Raw genomic sequence first — 27466 nt, 5'->3', positions numbered from 1 at the left:
GCAAGTGGGACTAGTGTATCTGGGACATGTTGGCCGGTGTGGGCAAGTTGAGCCAAAGGGCCTGTTTCCACACTGTATCACTCTATGATTCTATGATGTCTTTAAGTTGGAAAGGGTGCAGAAGAGATTCACAGGCTTGTGTAAGAGGTTGGATTGGCTGGGACCTTTTTCTTTGGAGTATAAGAGGCTGGGGGGGGGGGGGGCAACCTTATTGAGGTGGGAGGGGAACCTTATTGTCTCCTTGAATTATGAAATGGATGAAGTGGATGGTCAAAGTATTTTTCCAGCTGGAGAGAATACTAAAGGGCATATGCTTAAATCGAGAGGGGTGAGATTTAAGAGAAAACCCAGCTACAAGGTATTTACTCAATGGGGTATCTACAATGAGTGGCAGAGGAAGCTATGGAAGTTGATACAATTACAACTTTTAAAAGACATTTGGACAGATAGGAAGAGTTTAGAGGACGATGAGCCAAAAATAGTTGTGTTTCCATGTTGTATAGCTCTACTACACGCTACGAATCCCAGCTGTGGAGACACTGGTATCGTTGTCTCGTTGTAGGACATTGATCATCTTTTAATCTGGATTTTTAACTTAAGTATTGTGGGGTTTTTAAAAATATAAATTATGATGTTTTTATGTGATATACCATGATTTTATATATATTTATGATATTTGATATGCAATGCATTTTTAATGTAATGTTGCCCCTTTGTCTGGACCTTGAGTCCGTAATAAAGCATATTATTATTATTATTATTATTATTATTATTATTATTATTATTATTATTATTATTATTATTATTATTATTATTATTATTATTATTATTATTATTATGGCTGTACGACTCTATACAAGCTCAAGGAGAATTTATCAAGTCAGGTGCATCCAGAAGAAAGTGGAGCATAGCAGAACGGATGAGAAACTCACAATTCAAACTGCTTTGACTGATGCAATTAATTTGCAATATGAACCAAAGTTTGCCAGTTAAAATAGCTTCCAAAATTTGTGGTCATTAATTACAGACTACTGGAAAATGGAGATGAACATATACTCACTATGGCACAAACAGTGCAATGTACTCATTTTTGTGGGAAGATAAATTCTCCAGACAGAAGATATTTAAAAAGTAATTGCATTTCAACATCAGGAAATGTATTAGTGGGCAAAGAACATATTAACTGGCTTGCTTACTCAGGTTTCCCAACTTTGCTCACTCCTGTCTTTACTTAGTCAGTCACTGAAGGGTCTTTCTCCACTCAATGCTGTATGTCGCAAGTGTGAGGTGTTGCACTGTGGGAGGTAGAGTGTAAGTCGAATGTATACAATTAATGACAAGACCCTTAATAGCACTGATGTACAGAGGGATCTGGGAGTCCAAGTCAAAAGCATATGGTACACTTGCCTTCATTGCTAGGGGCATTGAATATAAGAGGTCTCTGGAAGTCCTGATGCAGTTCTGTAAGACGTTGGTTAAGCTGCATTTGAAGGATTGCGTGCAATTCTGATCGCCCATTTGCAGGAAAATGTGGAAGCATTGGAGAGGGGGCAGACTCTCAGAGTCTGATTCTAACGAACCCTGGGACAACCCACTCTCTCTCTCTCTCTCTATCTCTTTCTCTCTCTCTCTCTCCCTTACTTTGAGCTGACCAGCTCTCTTCTCTCTAGGGGTGAGTGTCCTTCCACCTCAGCAGGGGCTCAGCTCGAGCCCACGGGGCAATAGCCTCACAGCAGCAACAACAACTTTACGTTAGAGGACCAATGTGCATGTATAACAAACCTTTTATGCCTGAATAAAGTAACCCATTTGTTCACCACGTTTGGTGCCTCTACAATGTGTGTTTTTTTGCACAAAACGTGGTGGGTGCTTGGAACACACTGGAAGGGGTGGTGGTTGGTGCAGATACAATAGTGGCATCTAGGAGGCTTTTAGATTGGCACGTGGATATGCAGGGATTGGGGGGGACATGGATCACTTGCATGCAGAGGAGATTAGTGTAAATTGGCATTGTGTTTGTCACAGATATTGTTGGGCAAGATGCCTGTCCCTGTGCTATGTTGTTCTGTGTTCTCTATTATATGCTATTCCATATTCATTTTTCATTTTCTTGCTTTATATTGTTTTGCCATTTTCATTTCACAGGGTGTCAATTGACAACATTATTCCAGTCAGTGATTTGGAGTCAATGGGTAAAGCCACGGAGGGGGTAGATGTCTCACACAAAAACCAATTTTTAAATGAAAAAAGAGCCTACAAAAAGTGTTAAGAAATGCAAATTAGGATGAACACTGCCATGGCTTTTCCTAATCAAGTTTGTGGTAATTTCCCCAGAAGAATGAAGTGACACATCACATAAACTACCTTTTCAAACAATGTGTAGATTGCCCTAAAGCTCTCTGTGAAAGTCAGTAATAGACCAAGAAGTTAATCTGCAAAGTTTGCAGAACTGTGGTCAGACTGTCATTGTTGCAATTTCTCTCGGTTATTAGCTTCCAGCAAGTGTGATCTTTGCAGCCACCTCTTAAAGTGGCATTCTACAATACAAGCAACACTCTTCTGGCCACTTGAAAGTGTTGCTTCTTGATTACTGTCAGTTGCAGGGATGGAAGAGTTGGGAGAGTACTCTCAATGGGTTAAAGAGTCCTGAACAAACTATGCCTGAGAAAAGTGCAAACTAATCACAGAGATTATCCAGCACCACAACCAGATGTTCCAAACAGGCCTCACTGTTCATGGGATGTCTGAAAATGCAAGAAAATGCCAGTATCTGCCCTGCCAGTTCCTATGGGTCTAAGGAAGGATAAATTATATCCTTTTATATAGAGTTTGGGTGATCTCTGTAATGGAAGAGTGAGCAGCATTGGTAGTTGGGGGTAACCATTACTTGACCTTGGTTAACAAAGCAGTTCAGGCACCAATGTGAGGCTGTATTTGAGCTGACAAAAGATTACAGATCTCAGTGAAGAACAAATAATTCAAGTAGCTTTTTATCAGGGGAAATGGTGGCAGTGAAATCTAGCATAATATATTGATATTATACACTTGATATCTTCTGGGTGATTGTTACTCCAGGATATGGTGCTGGAATTTTGAATGGATTTCTGTTGATGTTTGCGCATCCAGAAATGGGCCAGGTTATTGGTTCATTCCAGGTTAAGCCAGTTTTCTCCCACACAATGCATTTTATTGATCAGAGAAAACAAAGTTCTAAACATAAAATCAACCTCAGTCTATGTTGCAGAATTGCCACCGGGGTAGATGCACACAGTCTTTATCCAGAGTAGGGGAAGAGAGGGGAAAGATTTAATAGGAACCTAAGGGGCAACCTTTTCACACAGGCAGTGGTGGAAATCTGGAAGCTGGGGGCAATGGGAAGAGGGACCATCGGGACCTAACTTTGTCGATGTCTATACATAGTGACTCGCTGCATTTTGTGCACTGTCCCCAAAAGAATTTCACTATACCACGTACATGTGAGAATAAAATATCTATCATTCATTCAATCAAAATGACTGAAAGACTAAATAACCTGATCTTCCCATTCCTATGTCCCTATCTACTGATTGACGAAAGCACTTTGCAATGCTGTGGCATAACACTTTCTCATGTTTCTCTACATCTTTTGATTCTGCAATTTTATTTGAATTTTTCCATTGCAAACTCTTCTTTAGGTTCTTATGAATCTCTTTGCTCCTTCACAGAATTTTGCAATACAATGCCTTTTCCTTACGATAAAATCCAACACATTCTGAAAAGTTTGGAATTCTTAAATTATAGATCACAGTCGATTGGGGATTGTGGATGATCAGCCATGATCACATTGAATGGCGGTGCTGGCTCGAAGGGCCAAATGGCCTACTCCTGCACCTATTGTCTATTGTTTGTCTTAACAAATCATAAAACTGCTTGAACAACAAGATATGGTAACCAAATATGGTATTAGGGTTTCTTTACATCTCACTTCTGGTGTGAATATTTCATGATTATCTCTGACCACAGTATGGTCGTGGATACAAGGGTAGAAATATCAATGGAGCAAAGGAGAAATTAGCTTAATCTGGAAGAAGGTATTATTATTGTTTGTTGGATGGACCATTATTAAGCGTGCTCCAACGAAAGGACAAGTTATGTTATTTTCTGGTCTGCATCCTTTATCAAATAGATCAAATAAAAGATAGGAAACATCAAGCAAACTCATCAGCGCCTCTACTTCCTGAGAAGATTACGGAGAGTCGGTTTGTCAAGGAGGACTCTCTCTAACTTCTACAGGTGCACAGTAGAGTGCATGTTGACTGGTTGCATCGTGGCTTGGTTCGGCAATTTGAGCGCCCTGGAGAGGAAAAGACTACAAAAAGTAGTAAACACTGCCCAGTCCATCATCGGCTCTGACCTTCCTTCCATCGAGGGGATTTATCGCAGTCGCTGCCTCAAAAAGGCTGGCAGTATCATCAAAGACCCACACCATCCTGGCCACACACTCATCTCCCTGCTACCTTCAGGTAGAAGGTACAGGAGCCTGATTGATTGAAGACTGCAACAACCAGGTTCAGGAATAGCTACTTCCCCACAGCCATCAGGCTATTAAACCTGGCTCGGACAAAACTCTGATTATTAATAACCCATTTTCTGTTATTTGCACTTTATCAGTTTATTTATTCATGTGTGTATATATTTATATTATGGTATATGGACACATTTATCTGTTTTGTAGTAAATGCCTACTTATTCCTGGTGGCGGCGCGACTCGTTGCAGCGGCTCCTACAGCCTGTCTGTCTTTTTTTTATTTTTGTCTAGTTAAATGTAGTGTTTGTGTTTTTTTAAGCTTGGTTTTAAATGTGTATATGTGGGGGGCGGGGGGGGGGGGAGGGGGAAACCGTTTTAAATCTCTTCCCTGTACGGGAGACCCGACCTTTTCCCTGTCGGGTCTCCGTTGTCGTTGGGGCCTAGCACCGTGGAGCGGCCTCCAACCTGAACGACCCGGGGGCTCGGGAGTCTGCGGAGCTGTGGAGCTGCGGACTACTCACCATCGTGGGGCTGGCCGGCCTCGGTGCGTGGGGAGCGGTGGTGACTCGCTGCTGCGACTCGACTCCTGGGGCTCGGAGGCTCCAGCAACGCAGCCGCAGGTCCGGTGGACTGGGACATCGGGAGCTCGCGGGTCCGGGGGGAGAGAGAGAGACCGCTTCCCGGAGCTCCCGCAACGCGACTTCTCCAGCCCGTGTCGCGGGGTTGGAACGACCTGGAGCGGGGTCATACATCACCCGGCACGGCTTCATGGCCGTGGGACTCACCATCGCACGCTGGGGCTCCGACCTTGTACTTTCAGACCGGGAGCGGGGCCGTAAATCGCCCCGCGCGGCCTAAAATGGCCGTGGGACTTATCATCACCCGCCTGGGGCTTGGACATCGGGAGAGACATGGAGAGCAGGGGAGAGAAAAGACTTTGCCTCCATCACAGTGGGTTCACTGTGATGGATGTTTGTGTGAACTTAATTGTGTGTATGTCTGTAGGACATTGTCTTTGTTTGTATGGCTGTGGAAACAAAATTTCGTTTGAGTCTCACTGGGGCTCAAATGACAATAAATTGTATTGTATATTGTATTGTATGTTCTGTGTGCTGGAGCAAAGCAAGAATTTCATTGTCCTATACAGGGACACATGACAATAAACTCACTTGAACATGAGGTGTAAGTCCAGAAAACCTGATCTCCTTACACATGTTGACTACGCTGCTGGGGTCTTTCTGTTTTTGAGTCCTAGAATGATGGATTGAAAGGTTTTGTGGTTGGAATTATTTGTGAATGTCTTTCACATTAGCAAATATTTATGAAACACTTATGACCAGTTACAAAAAATAAAGATTAATGTTCGAATTAAATTTACCAAAATAATTTGAAATTAAAAGGTCTGAAGCTGCAAATGCAAACACCAATTAAAAATTAATTAAATACACAATAATGAAAGCAATTAACAAGCCTGAATTATCTCCCTGTTGGAAACAGGCCCTTCAGCCCATTGAGTCCACATTGACCATCAGTCCAAATTTACACTAATTTTACATTGATCACATTTTCCTTCACATTAAGTCACTGGTTGCACCACCATCTACACACCATTTCCTCCTGGGAGGAAATCTTAGCACCAGGAAAAACTCAGGTAGTTACAGGGAGAACGTGCAAACTCTACACAATTAGGACGGAGGTCAGGGTTGAACCCAGGTAGGACCAGCTCAGGATTAATCCCAGGTCTCTGGCACAGTGAGGGTGAAGCTCTACTATTTGCAACAATGTACTGTTTTCAGATCTCTAGCATGTTTTATTTGCCCTTTCTAACTTCACATTAGCACTGTCCATGCCCACATGCCCACATGCACTGAGGAGCATCCAAAAGTTCAGATATCTGGTTCTTTTTCCTTGTCTTTTACTTGCATTTTTATTTCATGTACTTCTGTTCAGAGGACAACTCAAGTCCTTGATTATTTGGGTAGATATTAGTTTAGTTTAGTTTAGCTTCGTTTAGTTTAGAGATACAGCGCAGAAACAGGCTCTTTGGCTCTCCGAGTCCGCACCGACCAGCGATCACCCCATACACTAACACTATCCCACACACTAGGGGCAATTTTACAATTTGTACCAAAGCCAATTAATCTACAAACCTGTACGGCTTTGGAGTGTGGGGGGAAACTGGAGATCCCGGAGAAAACCATTGAGATCACAGGGAGAACGCACAACCTCCGTACAGACAGGACCCGTAGTCAGGATCAAACCATGGTCTCTGGTGCTATAAGGCACCAACCCTTCTGCAGTGCCACTGTGCCGTCCATATTCATCTTGGGTCCACTTGGAACTGTTGACTGATAAGTCCATTTCAGAGCTAATCCTAAGCATGGGCGAAAGTGCAACTTTATGCCCTGGGGTATCTCCAGCTGGTGAGTTGCAAAAGGAGTTCAATGATGGCAAATTCCACAGATTTCCCATTCCCAAGCTGGGAAAATTGCATGCTGAAATTACACCGGAACAGTAACTCCTTTGAAAATAGTGGCAGCAGTGTAGAGAGTTAAGTCGAGCTTGTTAATTGCTCTCATTATTGTTTGTTTAATTGATGTTGGTGCTTGCGTTTAATTGGTGTTTGCATTTGCAGCTTTTCATGTTCTAATTTTAAATTATTTGGGGAATTTTGATTCAAACATAAATCTTCATATTTTTCTAACCATCGGCCAGATGTGAAAATTAGGCAGAGGTTCACTTGCACCTCCTCCAACCTCATCTACTGTATCTGTTGTTCAAGATGTGGACTCTTATACATCGACGAGACCAAACGTAGACTGGGCGATCGTTCCGCTGAACACCTTCGCCCAGTCTGCCTGGACCTACCTGTTCCTCCAGTTGCCAAACACTTTAATTTCACTTCCCATTCCCACACTGAACCTTTCTGTCCTGGGCCTCCCATATAGTCAGAGTGCAGCCAAATGCAAATCGAAGAAACTGCACCTCATATTGCACTTGGGCAGCTTACAGCCCAGCGGTGTGAATATTGATCCACTAACTTCAAGTAACCCTAGCATCCCCTCCCTCTCCATCCCTCCCCCACCCAAGTTATACTAGCTTCTAAGTCATCTTGTTGGGCCTCATTGTCTGTGACTCATTGTCACCTAGCCCACAACTAATAATGGCCTGTTTCGTTTATCATTAGTATTTTATTTTTGCATATCTTTCATTCATTGGTTCCGTATATCTCTCTCTGTATTACCATCTATAGCTCTCATTTCCCTTTCCCCTGACTGCGAGTCTGAAGAAGGGTCTCGACCCGAAACATCACCTATTCCTTTTCTCCAGAGATGCTGGCACGCTAAGTTACTCCAGCTTTTTTGTGTCTATCTTCGGTTTAAACCAGCATCTGCAGTTCCTTCCTGCACGTGTTAATAGATCCTTCAGGCTGGTTTGCACTGTTCTTTCAAGTGGAGTCCAGACTTGTAGGGTGTGGTATCTACCTGATGAAAATTCTATTTTTGGGTGATCTTTTACGATGGACACCTTAAAATTCAGATCTGGCCCTTGTTCCCATTAAGTGCAATGAGTCCGGTTAAAACTCAAGCTGAATGATTAAGCTCCAAATGCCTGTACAGTGATAAATATAACAACATAACGTACAGTGTGAAACATAACTGATGATTCTGGAGCCACTTGGCATTGTTCTGAAAGTTGTCCAGGCGCCTGTGCTAGCAATTCCCCACCAGTGAAAATGAGCTGAATTCCACAACCTTTGCTCCCATGGGCTTACCAGCGCAGCAATGAATCTGTAAAGTAAATTAGTTACCATCGATCTCAGTCTATTCCCCTGTTATTCCCTTGGTCGACAAAGGGCCTGTTTCTATGCTGTACACTCTTAGTGGCTAATTAATCTACCAATTTGCCTCCTTCTGAGGTATGGGAGGAAACCCACGCAGTCACAGATAGAACATGCAAACTCCACACAGACAGCATTGGAGATCAGAACTGAACCTAGGTCAGTGCTTTACCAGCTGTGCCACTCCACTGCCCCCAAACTATGCAAAAATAATGCGGCGTGTGAACAATTGCAGTTGTTTGGCACAGCAAGGTAGAATCTCCTTGTAGACTTGGAGTTCCTGATTCCCCGATTCCTCTACAGAAGCCTCTTGCTTATATTACAGAGTCCCTGGTAGGTGATAGCACTACTTGCAAAGTCAGATTAAAAAAATATAAGTAAATGCACAATATATTCTTCTGAATAGCAGACATTTCATGTAAATGTTATGTATTGTTTCTCTGGAATATTTTGCAGTGGAAACCTGTCTGTGAATTTATGAAAATAGAATATATTAAAGTCATGAATGTTGTGCTGCTTTAGTATTGAAAGCAGACTCGACAGCAGCATTCAAAAGAGACCTGGAAAGTTTCTGGAAACAATGATTTTTCTATCTTAATCTTAACTCTAACCCTCGTGCATAGAGAGACTCAAAGGCACTGCAGATGCTGGAGTCTGGAGGAAAAAACAAGGGGCTAGAGGAACTCAGAGGTTCAGGCAGCATCTGTGGAGGGAAACAGACAGAAGATGATTCTGGTCAAGACCTTCTTTGACAACGTTTCGGGTTCAGACCCCTCTTCAAACACACAGAAAATGTTACAGGTCAGAACCCTTCAGTCTGAAGAAGAATCACAACTCGAAAAGTTGACTGATCATTTCCCTCCACCGATGATGCCTGACCTGCTAAGTTCCTCCAGCACATTGTTTGTTTTCGAGAGTTGCATTGCTCTTGCAGAGTTGCTACAGAGATAATCAGGTAAATGGAAACATAGTAACATAGAAATTAGGTGCAGGAGTAGGCCATTCGGCCCTTCGAGCCTGCACCGCCATTCAATATGATCATGGCTGATCATCCAACTCAGTATCCTGTACCTGCCTTCTCTCCATACCCCCTGATCCCTTTAGCCACAAGGGCCACATCTAACTCCCTCTTAAATATAGCCAATGAACTGGCCTCAGCTACCTTCTGTGGCAGAGAATTCCAGAGATTCACCACTCTCTGTGTGAAAAATGTTTTTCTCATTGTCAGGACTTTCATATGAAGAAAGACTGGATAGACTCGGCTTGTACTCGCTAGAATTTAAGAGATTGAGGGGGGATCTTATAGAAACTTACAAAATTCTTAAGGGGTTGGTCAGGCTCGATGCAGGAAGATTGTTCCCGATGTTGGGGAAGTCCAGGACAAGGGGTCACAGCTTAAGGATAGAGGGGAAATCCTTTAAGACCGAGATGAGAAAAACATTTTTCACACAGAGAGTGGTGAATCTCTGGAACTCTCTGCCACAGAAGGTAGTTGAGGCCAGTTCATTGGCTATATTTAAGAGGGAGTCAGATGTGGCCCTTGTGGCTAAAGGGATCAGGGGGTATGGAGAGAAGGCAGGTACAGGATACTGAGTTGGATGATCAGCCATGATCATATTGAATGGTGGTGCAGGCTCGAAGGGCCGAATGGCCTATGTATCTATACTGCATCTGCCATGCATTTGCCCACTCACCCAGCCTATCCAGGTCACCTTGCAGCCTCTTAGCATCCTCCTCACAGTTAACACTGCCTCCCAGCTTCGTGTCATCCGCAAACTTGGAGATGTTGCATTCAATTCCCTCATCCAAATCAGTAATATATATTGTAAATAGCTGGGGTCCCAGCACTGAGCCTTCCGGTACCCCACTAGTCACTGCCTGCCATAGTGAAAAGGACCCGTTTACTCCTACTCTTTGCTTCCTGTCTGCCAGCCAGTTCTCTATCCACATCAATACTGAACCCCCAATACCGTGTGCTTTAAGTTTGTATACTAATCTCTTATGTGGGACCTTGTCGAAAGCCTTCTGAAAGTCCAGATATAACACATCCACTGGTTCTCCCTTATCCACTCTGCTAGTTACATCCTCGAAAAATTCTATAAGATTCGTCAGACATGATTTACCTTTCATAAATCCATGCTGACTTTACCCAATGATTTCACCACTTTCCAAATGGAGACAGAAGAAGATGCAGATGTTGCATTATTGAGCAAAATACAAAGTGTCTGAAGAAACGTCATCTGTCCTGTATAATGTCCCAATGAGCTTGGACATGCAGAAAACTGAAAGGCAGGGTCAGCTAAGTGCGGGAATCAGATTCTGATTTCACAAAATGAAGATGAGATGGGACAGTGCTTTCAAATTCATAAAATTATAAATGAGAAAGATGTGACCTGAACTGTTAAACCAGGTTCCACAACATAAACATTTTGTAATATTTCTTTGATGATTTTCTAATCTCATTTTGGCTGAAAAGATTTTATTACCACGGTTTGTCAAAATAATTTCTATTGGTTTGAATGCAGTGATGGTGCCAATTTAAATTTTATACAATTTTTTAAGATGTCTATAATGTTTATGGATTGGAACTTAATGGAGCCAGTCATCTCTCAGTGCGCAATCTTCTTCTTCATCCTTTAACACTGAATTTATTTTGAAAATAATGTTTTATTAACTTCAATAAAGAAGAGAATATTATTACCGATAAATGAACAGATAACCTTGTTACAATTCACTCTCCAAACTGCTTAGTCCCTAAATTCACGCTAACTTGATGTTGGGGGAGTTTATTTCAGTTGGTTATATAAATCAAAGATATCAAAGATATTACTTGACCTTAGGATGAATTATGGATAACACATTACAAGGGATATCGCTTTTAAATGATTATTACATAAACCCATGCCCAAAGGTCCTTGGGAATTAAGTGCATGCCCCTGGCAAGAGAGGGAAAATAAAACATGCATTATTGATCAGTCCAAACTCTTCACAGGCAGGAGGCACTTACCATCAAAGCTTTTCTGTGAGACAGCACTGGGACGATAGAATCCAGATCGACAAGGACAGTCATACAGTCCCAGCATGAAACCTCGGCCTTTTGGTGAAATACACTGGAAAGGGAAACAAAAACTCAGCATAACTGAAGTAGCTTAGCACGACATGGGTATATTAGCAAAAACAAAATCAAAAAACCAAATAGCAGATGCCAAAAATCTGAAATAAAAACAGAAATGAGAAGAAACAGAAAATGCTGGAAATGTTTAGCAGGTCCAGCAGCATATGTGGGAAAGGTAATGGATGAATATTTCAGGCCTAAAGCCCTTCATCCTGAAAAAAACATCTCTGTTTCTCTTTTCACAGATGCTGCCTGGCTTGCTGAGTGTTTCCAGTTTTATTTTTTAATTATTTTATATTAGCATAACGGTCATGTTACTAATTATATCCTAATGTCGCTAATGTATCATGTCTCTAATGATAACCTTGAAAGTTCGCAGTTCTGAAGAAGGGTCTTCAACTGAGAGCATTAACTCTCTTCCTCTTTCCATACACCTTGTCTTACCTATTGAGTGTTTCCAGCATTTCTGCTTTTATTTCAGATTTCCAGCATCTGCATGTTTTGATGTTAATTAGTTGCTTACAACCCATCTGGTTCACTAATAGTTCCCTGGGGAAGGAAATTTGCCAACCTCATTAGTTTGGATTATAAATGGCTCCAGATACACCAACAAGGACTGGTAGTTTCCTCAGTTTCATGAGTTCAATATTACTTGCAATCCTTAAATAATACATTATTTAAAAAATACAGAAAAATGTTAGCTGGCAATTATACCATGTTTTTATCAATATAGATACAAAATCTACATTACTGACATTTATTAACTTTGAAAGCCAAAGAGTGCTGGAGTAACTCAGCGGGTCAGGCAACATCACTGGAAGACACGGAAGGGCGACATTTCAGATCGGGACACTTCTTCAGATGTCCCAACCCAAAGTGTTGCCTATCCATGTTCTCCAGAGATGCTGCTTAACCCGCTGAGTTACTCCAGCACTTTTGTCTTTTTTTGTAAACCAGCACATGCAGTTCTTTGTGTATATATTTTATTGGCACTGGAATTGTGCACACCATTATGCTTCTGAACATCAAATATTTAAAATAGATGATCTTCAATAGTATCTGCTGTTTTTTTTAAACTAATTTCTTTGCAACAGATTGTGGGTTTCCTCCACGAGCTCCAGTTTCCTCCTACATTCCAAAGACGTATAGGTTTGGAGGTTCACAAAATTGCTGGGGAAACTCAGCGGGTGCAGCAGCATCTATGGAGCGAAGGAAATAGGCAAAGTTTTGGGCCAAAACCCTTCTTCAGACTGATGGGGGGTGGGGGGGGAGAAGGAAGGAAAAGGGGAGGAGGAGCCCGAGGGCGGGCGGATGGGACGGTGGGAGGAGACAGCTAGAGGGTTAAGGAAGGGGAGGAGACAGCAAGGGCTAGCAAAATTTGGAGAATTCAATGTTAATGCTATCCGGACGCAAGGTCCCCAGACGGAATATGAGGTGCTGTTCCTCCAATTTCCGCTGTTGCTCACTCTGGCAATGGAGGAGACCCAGGACAGAGAGGTCGGATTGGGAATGGGAGGGGGAGTTGAAGTGCTGAGCCACCGGGAGTTCAGGTAGGTTATTGCGGACTGAGCGGAGGTGTTCGGCGAAACGATCGCCCAACCTACGCTTGGTCTCACCGATGTAACGGAGGTTAATTGACTTGGTAAAATTGTAAATTGTCCGTAATGTGTATAGGATAGTGTTAGTGTGCGAGGACTGTTGGTCAGCGTGGACTCGGTGAGCTGAAGGGTTTGTTTCCACGCTGTATCTCTAAACTCAACTAAACTAACACAATTCACATCATAGTTTAAAGCCTGCAGAATTCAGACTAATTTCTATTAAATTACCACTATTAGTTTCATTGCCCACAAGACCCATTGAGGAATTGAGCGAGTTGTAAAAAACTGCAAGGCTCCAAAACACGATCTGCTCCTGACTTAAGTGGATTACAGAGTAAGCTGTTGACTGCTGATAATAGGCAAGCACGGTTTGCAAGAGGGAGACAAAGTGCTCCCTAGCAGATGCAAGGGCTGCAGAGTTGGAGCACTTCCATTTCCTGTTTAAATCCCAGCAATTCCCATATTCACAGTCACTTCTCTCTGCGGTGACTGGGTTGCCTACCGGAGGTTAGCATAAATATTTATCAGGTTCTTGTGATGTTGACTAGACACCAGTGGAAATCAAACTGAGGTCTAAATTGAGAGTGCTGTGAATTTCTTGACAGGCAAAAGCAAGTAATCATTTGATTTTTTTTTTTTTTGCAGAAGCATCCAAGATTGAGTGAAAGCATTCATCTGTGCCAGTGGATGTGCTCCTCCAAGCCACTATGGGAAGACCAAGACCTTGCACTAAAATCCCCCCGCCATACAAATGACCCTATACGTAGCACACTTCCGCAACATGAGTCACAGAGAACGCAGGAATATGGCATTCGAGATGGATGATCATCATTCTGATTCATAAAGCATTGAAAGGTTAAGTGGCTCCTGCTATAGTTGTGTGGACTGCTCCCTATGACTATTCATTCAATTATCACTGTTCCAAAATACCTCTGCACTTTTCATCGAGAATACTTTATTATTTATCACAGCACAGTAGAAGAGATACCACTTTTAGATGAATGCATAATCCCAGGCCCATAGTTACTTTGGAATTAAATTTATGCCTCTCGCAAAAGAGGGAAACAAATTGTGCATTATAAATTAGGACATTTTCTTCCCCGTCAGGAGGCACCTCTCGGTTGTCAATGCCGGGCACATTGTTGTTTGTCATCCACATCAGCAATATGGATGAGAATATACGTATGATTGGTAAGTATGCAGATGACACTACATTTGGTGGTGTTATGGACAGCGCAGATAGTTATCAAGATTAATGCGATCTTGATCAGCTGGATAAGGGGGTCGAGGAATCATTGTAGTCAATGCCCACTATGTTCTGTTGTGCTGAAGCAAAGCAAGAATTTCATTGTTCTATCAGGGACACATGACAATAAACTCTCTTGACTCTTGACTCTTGAGGAATGGCAAATTATGTTTAATTCAGGAGCAAGGTGTTGAATTTTTGGAAAATCAAATTAGGACCTACACAGAAAACGGTAGTCGACTGGGGATATTGTGGAGCAAAGGGACCAAGGAGTACAAATACATATAGTAATACCATAAAAGTGGCATTTGCCATCCCTCTACAAGTAGGCAGGGTGGTGAAGAAGGCACTGTGGCTTCCATCGAGTGTAGGAGTTGTGCAAGATGTTGGCAAGGCAATAGACAAAAGTGGTTATTATATGGAAAAAGTGCAGAAAAGAGGTTGCGTAATCTAGGTCTTTATTCCTTGGTGTATAATAGATTGAGGGGTGATCTTACAGACCTGTAAGAAATCATTGGGGTCATGACAATAGACAATAAACAATAGGTGCAGGAGTAGGCCATTTGACCCTTCGAGCCAGCACCGCCATTCAATGTGATCATGGCTGATCATCCCCAATCAATACCCCGTTCCTGCCTTCTCCCCATATCCCTTGACTCTGCTATTTTTAAGAGCCCTATCTAGCTCTCTCTTGAAAGCATCCAGGGAACCTGCCTCCACTGCCCTCTGAAGCAGAGAATTCCACAGACTCATCACTCTTTGTAAGAAAAAGTGTTTCCTCGTCTCCGTTCTAAATGGCTTACTCCTTATTCTTAAAATGTGGCCCCTGGTTCTGGACTCCCCCAACACTGGGAACATGTCTCCTGCCTCTAGCGTGTCCAAGCCCTTAACAATCTTATGTGTTTCAATGAGATGCCCTCTCATCCTTTTAAACGCCAGAGTGTACAAGCCCAGCGGCTACATTCTCGCAGCATATGACAGTCCCACCATCCCAGGAATTAACCTTGTAAACCTACTCTGCACTCCCTCAATAGCAAGAATGTCCTTCCTCAAATTAGGGGACCAAAACTGTACACAATACTCCAGGTGTGGTCACACTAGGCCTCTGTACAACTGCAGAAGGACCTCTTTGCTTCTATATTCGATTCCTCTTGTTATAAAGGCCAACATGCCATTCGCTTTCTTCACTGCCTGCTGTACCTGCATGCTTACTTTCATAGACTGATGTACAAGGACCCCCAGATCCCGTTGTACTTCCCCTTTTCCCAACTTGACGCCATTTAGATAGTAATCTGCCTCCCTATTTTTGCTACCAAAGTGGATAACCTCACATTTATCCACATTAAACTTCATCTGCTATGCATCTGCCCACTCCCGCAACCTGTCCAAGTCACCCTGCATTCTCAAAGCATCCTCCTCACAATTCACACTGCCACCCAGCTTTGTGTCATCTGCAAATTTGCTAATGTTACTTTGAATCCCTTCACCCAAATCATTGATGTATGTTGAAAATAGCTGCGGTCCCAGCACCGAGCCTTGCGGTACCCCACTAGTCACTGCCTGCCATTCTGAAAGGGATCCGTTAATCCCTACTCTTTGTTTCCTGTCTGCCAACCACTTCTCTATCCATGTCAGCACTCTACCCCCAATATCATGTGCCCTAATTTTGCCCACTAATCTCCTATGTGGGGCCTTATCAAATGCTTTCTGAAAGTCCAGGTACACTACATCCACTGGCTCTCCCTTGTCCATTTCTAGTTACATATTCAAAAAATTCCAGAAGATTAGTCAAGCATGATTTCCCCTTCGTAAATCCATGCTGACTCGGACCGATCCTGTTACTGCTATCCAAATGTGTGGCTATCTCATGTTTTATAATTGACTCCAGCATCTTCCCCACCACCGATGTCAGGCTAACTGGTCTATAATTCCGCGTTTTCTCCCTCCCGCCTTTCTTAAAAAATGGGATAACATTAGCTACCCTCCAATCCATAGGAACTGATCCTGAATCTATAGAACATTGGAAAATTATCACCAATGCATCCGCGATTTCTAGAGCCACTTCCTTAAGTACCCTGTGATGCAGACCATCAGGCCCTGGGGATTTATCAGCCTTCAGTCCCATTAGTCTATCCAACACCATTTCCTGCCTAATCTAGATTTCCTTCAGATAGATGGGTGAATGCACAATCTTTTTTCCAGGGAAGGGTAATCAATATTTAAAATGCATTAGTTTAAGGTGAGAGGGGAAAGATTGCATAGGAACCTGTGGGGCAACATTTTCACACTGAGGGTAGTATGTACATTGAAAGAGCTGATGGAGGAAGTGGTTGAGGCATGTACATTAACAGAATTTAAACGACATTTGATAAGCTACATGGATAGGAAAGTTTTAAAGGAATATTCGTCAAACACAGGCAAATGTGACTAGTTTAGATGGGATCTTGGGAGATACAAGTAACTCCAGATGCTGAAATCTTGAGCAAAAACAATTTGCTGGAGGAACTCTGTGTGTCAGGCAGCATTTCTTTAATGTACAATACAATACAATACAATACAATACAATACAATACAATTTATTTGTCACTTGAACCTCATAGAGGCTCAAATGAAATGTTGTTTCTACAGTCATACACACAAGAAAAAAAGACCCAAGACACAACACAATTTACACAGACATCCATCACAGCGCATCTCCTCCTCGCTGTGATGGAAGGCAAAAAACGTATCTCTCCACTGCACTCCCCATTCCCCTCCCGATGTCAGAGTCAAAGCCCCCGGCGGGCGATGGCAATTGTCCCGCGGCCATTAACGCCGCGCCGGGCGATGCAAGGCCGCGCTCCGGGTCTTGTTGTTGGAGCCCCCGGCGGGCGCTAGCAAAGTCCCGCAGCCGTTGAAGCCACACCGGGCGATGTCAGGCCCCGCTCCAGGTACTCCTCGACCCCGCGACTCGGGCAGGAGAAGTCGCCGTTGCAGAAGCCCCGAAAAGCGGTCTCCCAGCAGGGACCCGCGGGCTCCCGATATTACTGTCCACCAGACCTGCGGTTGGAGCCTCCGAATCTCCGGGGGTCGGGTCACAGCAGCGCGCCACCACAGCTCCACCCGCTCCGAACTCGGCCAGCTCCGCGATTGTGAGTAGCTCCGCAGCTCCGCGACTGGAGCCCCAGGTCGTTCCTGCTGCAGGCCGCTCCACGTTGCAGCCCCAATGACAACGGAGACCCGACAGGGAAAAGGTTGGGTTCTCCGTGCAGGGGAAAGATTTTAAAAGTTTCCCCCCCACCCCCCGCCCCCCACACACACACACACACACACACATACCCCATCAAAAAATAAAAATAAAAACTACATTAAAACGGGACAAAAATAACAAAAAGACAGACGGACTGCAGAGGCCGCTGCGACGTGAGTCGCGCCGCCCAAAAGTATGAATAACACTGTCTGAAGAAGGGTCGTGACCCAAAATGTTGCTTATCCCTGTTCTCCAGAGATGCTGTTTGACCCGCTGAGTTACCCTAGCATTGTGTGTCTTTTTAGAGAGCTATTCACATTGTATTAGGCTCAAAGCATAATTGAGAGGAGCTCACCTCCCTCAGGGAATTCTACAAAAGTTCCCAAAAATAAATGAAAGATTTGCGACAAAAGGAGACAGTCTCTGAAGCATTTGGTGAGCAATGTTCATAATGAAGAAGAAGAATAGGAATTGAAAGATATGATATAATGGCTTTGATCAATGGAAGTAAAATGGGCGAGGAAATACTTCACAACACCAAAGCTTCAAATATATCTAACTAATATATCAATAGACAATAGACAATAGACAATAGGTTCAGGAGTAGGCCGTTCGGCCCCTCGAGCCAGCACCGCCATTCAATGTGATTATGGCTGATCATCCACAATCAGTACCCCGTTCCTGCGTTCTCCCCATACCCCTTGATTCCGCTATCTTTAAGAGCTCTGTCTAGCTCTCTCTTGAAAGCATCCAGAGAACTAACCTCCACCGCCCCATGAGGCAGAGAATTCCACAGACTCACAACTCTCTATGTGAAAAAGTTTTTCCGCATCTCCGTTCTAAATGGCTTACCCCTTATTACCCACTAATTACCCACTAATCTCCTATGTGGGATCTTATCAAATGCTTTCTGAAAGTCCAGGTACACTAATCCACTGGCTCTCCCTTGTCCATTTTCCTAGTTACATCTTCAAAAAATTCCAGAAGATTAGTCAAGCATGATTTCCCCTTCGTAAATCCATGCTGACTCGGACCGATCCTGTTACTGCTATCCAAATGTTCGGCTATCTCATCTTTTATAATTGACTCCAGCATCTTCCCCGATGTCAGGCTAACTGGTCTATAATTCCCTGTTTTCTCTCTCCCGCCTTTCTTAAAAAGTGGGATAACATTAACTACCCTCCAATCCACAGGAACTGATCCTGAATCTATAGAACATTGGAAAATTATCACCAATGCGTCCACGATTTCTAAAGCCACATCCTTAAGTACTGTGGGTTGCAGACCATCAGGCCCTGAGGATTTATCAGGCTTCAGTCCCATCAGTCTACCCAGCACCATTTCCTGTCTAATGTGAAGTTCCTTCAGTTCCTCCGTCACCCTAGATCCTCTGGCCACTAGTACATCGGGAAGATTGTTTGTGTCCTCCTTAGTGAAGACGGATCCAAAGTACCTGTTCAACTCCCTGTATCTGCAATGGGGTTATTAAGGTTCTATTAAACACTGGGCATGTAATATAACCAAATAAATATATATGGTCAAAGTTATGGTGTTACAAATGGGGACAGACACGTTTGGATAGACACATATGATTATGTTGCAGGACAAGTCACTCTGGAAGCAGCACGCAACTGACATTCCCAGGAGGCCACGCTGAGCTGACCCTCCTAGGACGTGGCCCTTGCTTGGCCAACCAGACGACCCGGAAAATCGTGGCCTGCAGGAGGAATTCGCCGAGCTAGTCCCCAGCTCTTTGGACCTGTCGGACCTGTCGGACCCCCGGCCTGAAAGTGGGGGGCCACGATGCCGGCTCCTGCTCATCCCCCCAAGACCAGTAGCCAGCGATGATGGGCTAGGAGCAAGGCCAGTAGGAGAGGAGAGGGAACCAGGGTCTGGCCCATTGCAGGGGAGCATGGTGGCGCAGCGGTATAGTTGTTGCCTTACAGCACTTGCTGCACCGGAGACCGGGGTTCGATCCAGACTACGGGTACTGTCTGTACGGCATTTGTACATTCGCAATAGACTATAGACAATAGGTGCAGGAGTAGGCCATTCGGCCCTTCGAGCCAACACCGCCACTCAATGCGATCATGGCTGATCATCCCCAATCAGTACCCCGTTCCTACCTTCTCCCCACATCCCATGACTCCGCTATTTTTAAGAGCCCTATCTAGCTCCTAATCTAGTTCTCCCCATGACCATGTAGGTTTTCCCTGAGATCTTCGGTTTCCTCCCGCACACCAAAGACGTACAGGTTTGTAGGTAAATTGGCTTGGTATAAGTGTAAATTGTCCCTAGTGTGCTGTGTGTAGGATAGTTTTAATGTGCGGAATCGCTGGTCGGTGCGAACGGTGGGCCGAAGGGCCTGTTTCCTCTCTGTATCTCTAAACTAATAAAAACTAAAACTGCACCGCCATGGTCGGCTATGGGAGGCACCCCTGGGGAACAAAGGTGGACGGGCGAGGAGAGGGACGTGGTTTCCAAGGAACAAGATGGCTAGTGGTCTGGAGGAGCCTGGAACAGACACTGCTCACAAGAACTAGAGCGTGGACTTTGAAAATGGCATCAAAACACGGTGCCTCTTGCATGCAGGCTCTGTAGATGTTTCTGTACACTTGCTAATCGGAGAACAGCAATACTCTACTGGACTGTTTGTAAGATAAAGAATGTCACTGTGTTATAGCCCTGTCCCATGGTGTGAGTTCATTCCAAGAGCTCTCCGGAGTTTAAAAAAAATCAAGCTCGTGGTATGCACGGAGAATGAACGTAGCGGGTACGTCTGAGCTCGGGAACGTCTCTTAGCGGCTCATAACGCTAACAGCAGGTACTCGGGAAGACTCGCTAATGGCAGGTAAGCACTGGAAGACTTGTGAAGATTTTTCAACACGTTGAAAAATGTCCACGAGAGCCCCGAGTACCGATGAGTGGCCATTACCGTAAATCCTCGAGTTCGAATCAGGGCAAACTCGGGAGAGCTCTTGGAAGGAACTCGCACCGTGGGACAGGGCTATTAGCATTTCACACATGTGACAATAAAAGCATCATTGAACCAAGACTAGAATGTTTTGTTGCGCAGGATTCAGAGACAATTCCTGCATGTATTTCAATTAGCTGCTTTTTGCCATCACAGTCGCTGCCTCAGAAAGGCTGGCAGTATCATCAAAGACCCACACCATTCTGGCCACACACTCATCTCCCTGCTACCTTCAGGTAGAAGGTACAGGAGCCTGAAGACTGCTACGACCAGGTTCAGGAATAGCTACTTCCCCACAGCCATCAGGCTCTTAAACAAAACTCTGGACATTAATAACCCATTATCTGTTATTTGCACTTCGTCAGTTTATTTATTCATGTGTTTTGTAGTCAATGCCTACTATGTTCTGTTGTGCTGAAGCAAAGCAAGAATTTCATTGTCCTATCAGGGACACATGACAATAAACTCACTTGAACTTGAACTTGAACTCAAGGGGAAACTGGCTCGGCAAAATATGATGCTAAGGCAGAGAAAATGCAGATATAAAATGAAAAGGTGCAAGGGGCCACAATGTGATAAGCTTCTACATCTGATCCATATGCTTAGGTTTTGAGAAGTCTGTTCAACAGTCTGATAACACCAGGGAAGAAGCTGTTTCTGAATGTGTTTTCAAGCTTTTGGACCTCTACCTGATCAGAGAGGGGAGAAGAGGCAATAGCCAGAGTGTAAGTGGTTATGGTGGCTGCTTTTTCAAGGCAGCGTGGAATATAGCTGGAGTCGATGGAAGGAGGGGAGGCAGTTGCCAAACCAAGATATAGTGTTTTCTACAGTGCAGTTGGTGGAGACATGCTGAATTTCCAGGGTGTGAATTTCCAGAAATTGGTAGAGTGTGAAGGATAGGATCATGATAAGGAAGCTGGTTAGCAATGGGATTTGGTGATCAATGATCGAGATATTGCAATTGGAGATGGTAAGGCTGTTGGCGGGATCAATAATCTGGATGGTTGGTTGTTACATGAGCTTTGCACAGTGGGGTGTTGTTGGTAGGGGTTGGGAGTTGATGAATGGGGGTGAAGACCTTTTGGCCCATCATATCTATTCTCACTATGCCATTGTTTCACGCTTCCTATCCACTTGCCAGATCCCTGATTCCCATTTTACCTGCCCATAGTGTTGTACAGCACAGAAATAGGCCTTTTGGCCCATCATATCTATGCTGCTCATTGTACTTACCTATTGGTTATCAAAAATTACAACAAGATCTTGATCAGCTGGGCAAGTGGGCTGAACAATGGTTAATGGCGTTTAATGGGGGAGTCCACAACCAGGGGTTTAGGTATAATCCTATAATGGCCATTTAGGATTGAGATGTCGAAACCTTTTTCAGCCAGAGAATTGTGAATCTGTGGAATTCTTTGCCACAGAAGGCAGCGCAGGCCAATTCACTGGATGTATTAAAGTGAGAGTTAGATATAGCTCTTAGGGCTAATGGAATCAAGGGATATGGGGAGAAAGCAGGAACAGGCCTACTCCTGCACTTATTTTCTATGTTTCTGTTTCTAATGCAGATAAATGGAGGTGAATTTGGAGCAACAGATTGGTGGGTGGAGGAAGATGTTGCAACCTTATGAAAGGTGATTGCATGACTTAAAGGGTACAATATCCTAAGAGAAGCTTTTGTAAAAATACTTTGTGCCACTTGCAAAAGTTTCCAAATGTTCAGGCATGCTGAATCAGCCCTTTTATGATCTGCATGAGTGTGCATGAACGAGTCCAGGTGATGCACGTGTCAATAAAAGCCTCAGAAGTAACCTCCTCTGAATGCCACTGTTCATATGAAAGCGCTTCTTTGCATAACTGCATCGGGCTCATTAAGTCTAAGGCACTTAACAGGAACCAAATGCTACTGCATGCACAATGCGGTAAGCCGCTGCTCATTAACTGATAGAAGATGTGCTCCCACTACATTGTAGTCTATGTAAGCTTATGGCTGAATGACACTCATAGCAAGCCAGCAGAATTGATTCAATAATGTCATCAGGATCATAGAACTGTTCTGGGCTGAAGGGAATTGGACAGGATTGAGTAATATAGGTTGGAATTGAACTTTCACTTGATAGTTTTTCGGTGAAATGAAATTTTACTGAACCTTCTCTTGGAATATTATGTTTGCTGGAAGGGTGAATGCCTTTATTATTTGCAGAAGGAACAGGTCTGATGGATTTTTTTTTTCACTGCATGCTTCCTAATATAATGTTCAAAGGTTTTGTGTCACTTTCATATTTTAAGATACTTAAGCTAGATTTATGGATCAACATCCACAGCTGATATTTAACAATTTAGCCAGCATCTTAAAAGCTGACAAGGAGAAAAAACTGTTTTTAACTTGAGAGAATTTTGAGTGTAAAATGAAATTGCCCTATGAGGTAAATTTTTTTAAATGTTGCAAATTCTGAGCATCTGCAAACACAAAATGTGGGAAATCCAGGATAGGGCTCTATTTCTAGGAGTGCAGGAGGCTGACGGGTGATTTTACAGAAATATGAGAATGCAGGAACACCATAATCCTATCCAAACTCATGTCCAAACTCCTGTACCTCGGAATCTGCATCCCCTCTGAATCCTTGACTTTTTGATCCACAGACCACAATCAGTGAGGATAGGTGACAACACCTCCTCCACATTCATTTTCAACACCAGTGTCCCGCAAGGATGCGTTCTCAGTCCCCACGATACTCCCTGTGCACACAACTGTGTGGCCAATTATGATAGGAAGGAGATAGATTAATTATTAAAATGGTGTCAGGACACCATCCTCTTCTTCAATGTCAGCAAGATGAAGGAGCTAGTTATTGGCTTCAGGAAGCGTGGTCGAGTTTATGCCCCTATCAGCATCAATTGAAACATATAAGATTATTAAGGGTTTGGATGCGCTAGAGGCAGGAAACATGTTCCTGATGTTGGGGGAGTCCAGAACCAGGGGCCACAGTTTAAGAATCAGGGGTAAGCCATTTAGAACGGAGTTTAGGAAACACTTTTTCACACAGAGTTGTGAGCCGGTGGAATTCTCTGCCTCAGAGGGCGGTGGAGGCTGGTTCTCTGGATACTTTCAAGAGAGAGCTAGATAGGGCTCTTGAAGATAGCGGAGTCAGGGGATATGGGGAGAAGGCAGGATCGGGGTACTGATTGGGGATGATCAGCCATGATCACATTGAATGGGGGTGCTGGCTTGAAAGGCCAAATGGCCTACTCCTGCACCGATTGTCTATTGTTTAATGGCCCTGAATTGGAAATGGTTGACGGCTTCATGTTCCTTGGTGTTAATATTACCAACAATCTGTCCGTGCACCAACCATATTAATGTGTAAGAAAGGACTGCAGATGCTGGTTTAAATCGAAGGTAGACACAAAATACTGGAGTAACTCAACGGGTGAGACAGCATCGCTGGAGAGAAGGAATGGGCAATGTTTTGGGTCGAGACTCTTCTTCAGACCATATTAATGCGACAGCCAAGAAGGCACACACCTCTTGGCATTCTTGGTTGGTATAACCATATAACCATATAACAATTACAGCACGGAAACAGGCCATCTCGGCCCTTCTAGTCCGTGCCGAACACTTATTCTCCCCTAGTCCCATCTACCTGCACTCAGACCATAACCCTCCATTCCTTTCCCGTCCATATACATATCCAATTTATTTTTAAATGATAAAATCGAACCTGCCTCCACCACCTCCACTGGAAGCTCATTCCACACAGCTACCACTCTCTGAGTAAAGAAGTTCCCCCTCATGTTACCCCTAAACTTCTGTCCCTTAATTCTCAAGTCATGTCCTCTTGTTTGAATCTTCCCCACTCTCAATGGGAAAAGCTTATCCACGTCAACTCTGTCTATCCCTCTCATCATTTTAAAGACCTCTATCAAGTCCCCCCTTAACCTTCTGAGCTCCAAAGGATAAGACCCAACTTGTTCAACCTTTCTCTGTAACTTAGTTGCTGAAACCCAGGCAACATTCTAGTAAATCTCCTCTGTACTTTCTCTATTTTGTTGACATCCTTCCTATAATTAGGCGACCAAAATTGTACACCATACTCCAGAATTGGCCTCACCAATGCCTTGTACAATTTTAACATTACATCACAATTTCTATACTCAATGCACTGATTTATAAAGGCCAGCACACCAAAAGCTTTCTTTACCACCCTATCTACATGAGATTCCACCTTCAGGGAGCTGTGCACAGTTATTCATAGATCCCTCTGTTCAACTGCATTCCTCAACTCACTACCATTTACCATGTACGTCCTATTTTGATTTGTCCTGCCAAGATGTAGCACCTCACACTTATCAGCATTAAACTCCATCTGCCATCTTTCAGCCCACTCTTCCAAATGGCCTAAATCTCTCTGTAGACTTTGAAAATCTATTTCATTATCCACAACACCACCTATATTAGTATCATCTGCATACTTACTAATCCAATTTACCACACCATCATCCAGATCATTGACAAACAACAGTGGACCCAACACAGATCCCTGTGGCACCCCACTAGTCACCGGCCTCCAACCTGACAAACAGTCATCCACCATTACTCACTGTATGGACCGGTTGGATCAAATATGTAGGAAGGAACTGCAGATATTGCAAAACTGCAGTAGAATACTAATATTGCAGAATCTGCAAATTCTGCAGAAGCACAATTTGGGTGTTGCGAATTTTAAGACCACCACAGAGGCAGCTCCATGACAGTAAATTGGAGTAAAACAATTGTGTGCATATCCTCCTCTACTTGTTCTTAGATGGTTCCTCAGAATTGAGTATAATTTACTTCCACTACCGTTTTGTGGGGTCTGAGGTCTAATGAGGGCATTATAGGAACTGCAGGTCCTTCCGCACATTGTGGCAAATGAGGTGGATGGCTGGATAGTTTTTTTAGTGGTTGCACTCTCTCTACCTTTCGCATAGGGCCTCTGTATGCTTCCGATGAATGACCTTGAGGTACAATACCATCCCACTTGCTCCAACTCCACTTGGAGCAGTCAGAGATCCCAGGAACGGTGTTGGTGAGTGGGCCGAGCGCTTACGATGTATTCAAGAGAGAGTTAGATTTAGCTCTTAGGGCTAACGGAATCAAGTGATATGGGCGGAAAACAGGAACGGGGTACTGATTTTGGATGAACAGCCTTGATCATATTGAATGGCAGTGCTGGCTCGAAGGGCCGAATGGCCTACTCCTGCACCTGTTTTCTATATTGCTATGTTTCTATCACGTATCCATGTTCTGCAGAAATGCTGCATGACCCATTACCTACTCCAGTACTTTGTATCCAAATTTGTTTAACCTCTCTTTATATCTAATACTCTCTAATCCAGGCAAAATTCTGATAAACCTCATCTGCACCCTCTATAGAGCTTCCACGTCCGTTCTGCAACAGGATAGTCAGAGCTCATTACTCCACATGCGTCCTAACCTAGGGTTAAAATGTTATGCTGTCAGAGTCAAAGACCCAAGGTTAATCCCTTGGGATAAACCTCACAAGCACCTCTCCTAGTTAAGGTGATGGGAGCGTGGGTTTGATCTGGGATCCTTGTTGTTTGTGATATACATCGATGACGCATGCAAATATTGAAGACAATATTAGTAAATATGCAGATGATTCAAAATTTGGTGGCATTGTAGATAGCAAGTTTATATAAGACAACATCAGGATATAGACCAGGTGGGAAGTTGGCCAGAGCCTTGGCATTGCGGGAAGATGCGTTTTGGGAAGTCAAATAGGTATGGGACATACACAATACATGGTAGGGGCTAAAGTGTTGAAGCACAGAGGAGCCTTAATTGCAAATCCATACCTCTCTGGCAGTGGCAATGCAGGCGGAAGGCATGCTTGCCATCATAGGTCAGGGCATAAAATATAAAAGCTGGGAAGTTATATGCCTATGTGCCCTTGGTGATGTTCTGAGTTTTCCGAGGTCGGCTTCAGGAGCCACATTAAGGACACGGAGGCTGTGTTGATGTGTTGGTGGAGCAGGCAACTGGAGGCCCTGCAGTAGCCTGGGGCTTGATTGGATCGGGCACCTTTCCAAGAGGCTGATTGTGCGGGTCGGAAGCAGCCTGCAGTGGCATCAAGTGGTGGAGCAGTGGTGGGGGACATCAATAACATCGTGTAGCCCGGCCGACCCCTGCATCCCCAACCCAGTACTGCCACCAAGACAAATGACCTTTACGCCCGTTAAGACTAAGTTTTGAACTTGAAACTTCAATTACTTTAGTACAATTAGTTTAGTTTATTGTCACGTGTACCGTGGTATGGCTAAAAGGTTTTGTTGCGTGCTATCCAGATGACACTAGAAACATGTCATCTCTTGTGTACTGTCTCAGAGTAATCTACTATTAAATATGATTGTGTCTATGCATGGTAAGGTCCTGAACTGTATGCAAAAAAGGGATTTCACGGTACCTAGGTACATGTGACAATGAGATACCACTGAACCACAAATTAACTTTCACATGCTTCAATATAAATACAACATTGGGCAGAATCAATTGCTCCAATGTAACCAGACGGTATCTGTCCAGAGGTCAGGTTACCCAGCTCTGATTTGTCTTACCTTTTCATACCTCTAGCTTCCCTCTCCCCTGACTCTCAGTCTGAAGACGGGTCTCATCCTGAAACATCACAAATCCCTTATCTCCAGAGATGCTCCCTGACCCACCGTAACTCCAGCATTTCGTGTCTATCTTCAGTATATAGTACCAGACCAGTTTTGGGCTTCAGCAAATCAGTAGATCACATTTTCACTATAACCTTCAGAAATGTTCTGTAATATTCCACTGTCATATGAGGTTTGTCACTATAAAATTACTGACTGATGAACTCAACCTTCATGAGGTTTCTCCCTTCCTATTGCTTATCTTCCCTAAATAATCAGTTTTCATGTTTCCACAC

General features: G+C 43.7%; 1 protein-coding gene across 1 annotated transcript in view; it reads right to left on the bottom strand.

Moving 5' to 3' along the window:
* The window catches only part of gpr158 (G protein-coupled receptor 158), a 636863-nt gene that overhangs the window by 253503 nt on the left and 355894 nt on the right, over positions 1-27466 (bottom strand). The window contains 1 exon segment of the mRNA XM_033015870.1: positions 11356-11458. Within this exon segment, the coding sequence (XP_032871761.1) occupies positions 11356-11458 (103 nt within the window).

This window comes from Amblyraja radiata, chromosome 2, assembly GCF_010909765.2.
Source record: "Amblyraja radiata isolate CabotCenter1 chromosome 2, sAmbRad1.1.pri, whole genome shotgun sequence".
NCBI classification, from domain to species: domain Eukaryota; kingdom Metazoa; phylum Chordata; class Chondrichthyes; order Rajiformes; family Rajidae; genus Amblyraja; species Amblyraja radiata.
Note: the sequence above shows the minus strand (reverse complement) of the source record. Positions and strands in the feature narration are given on the sequence as shown.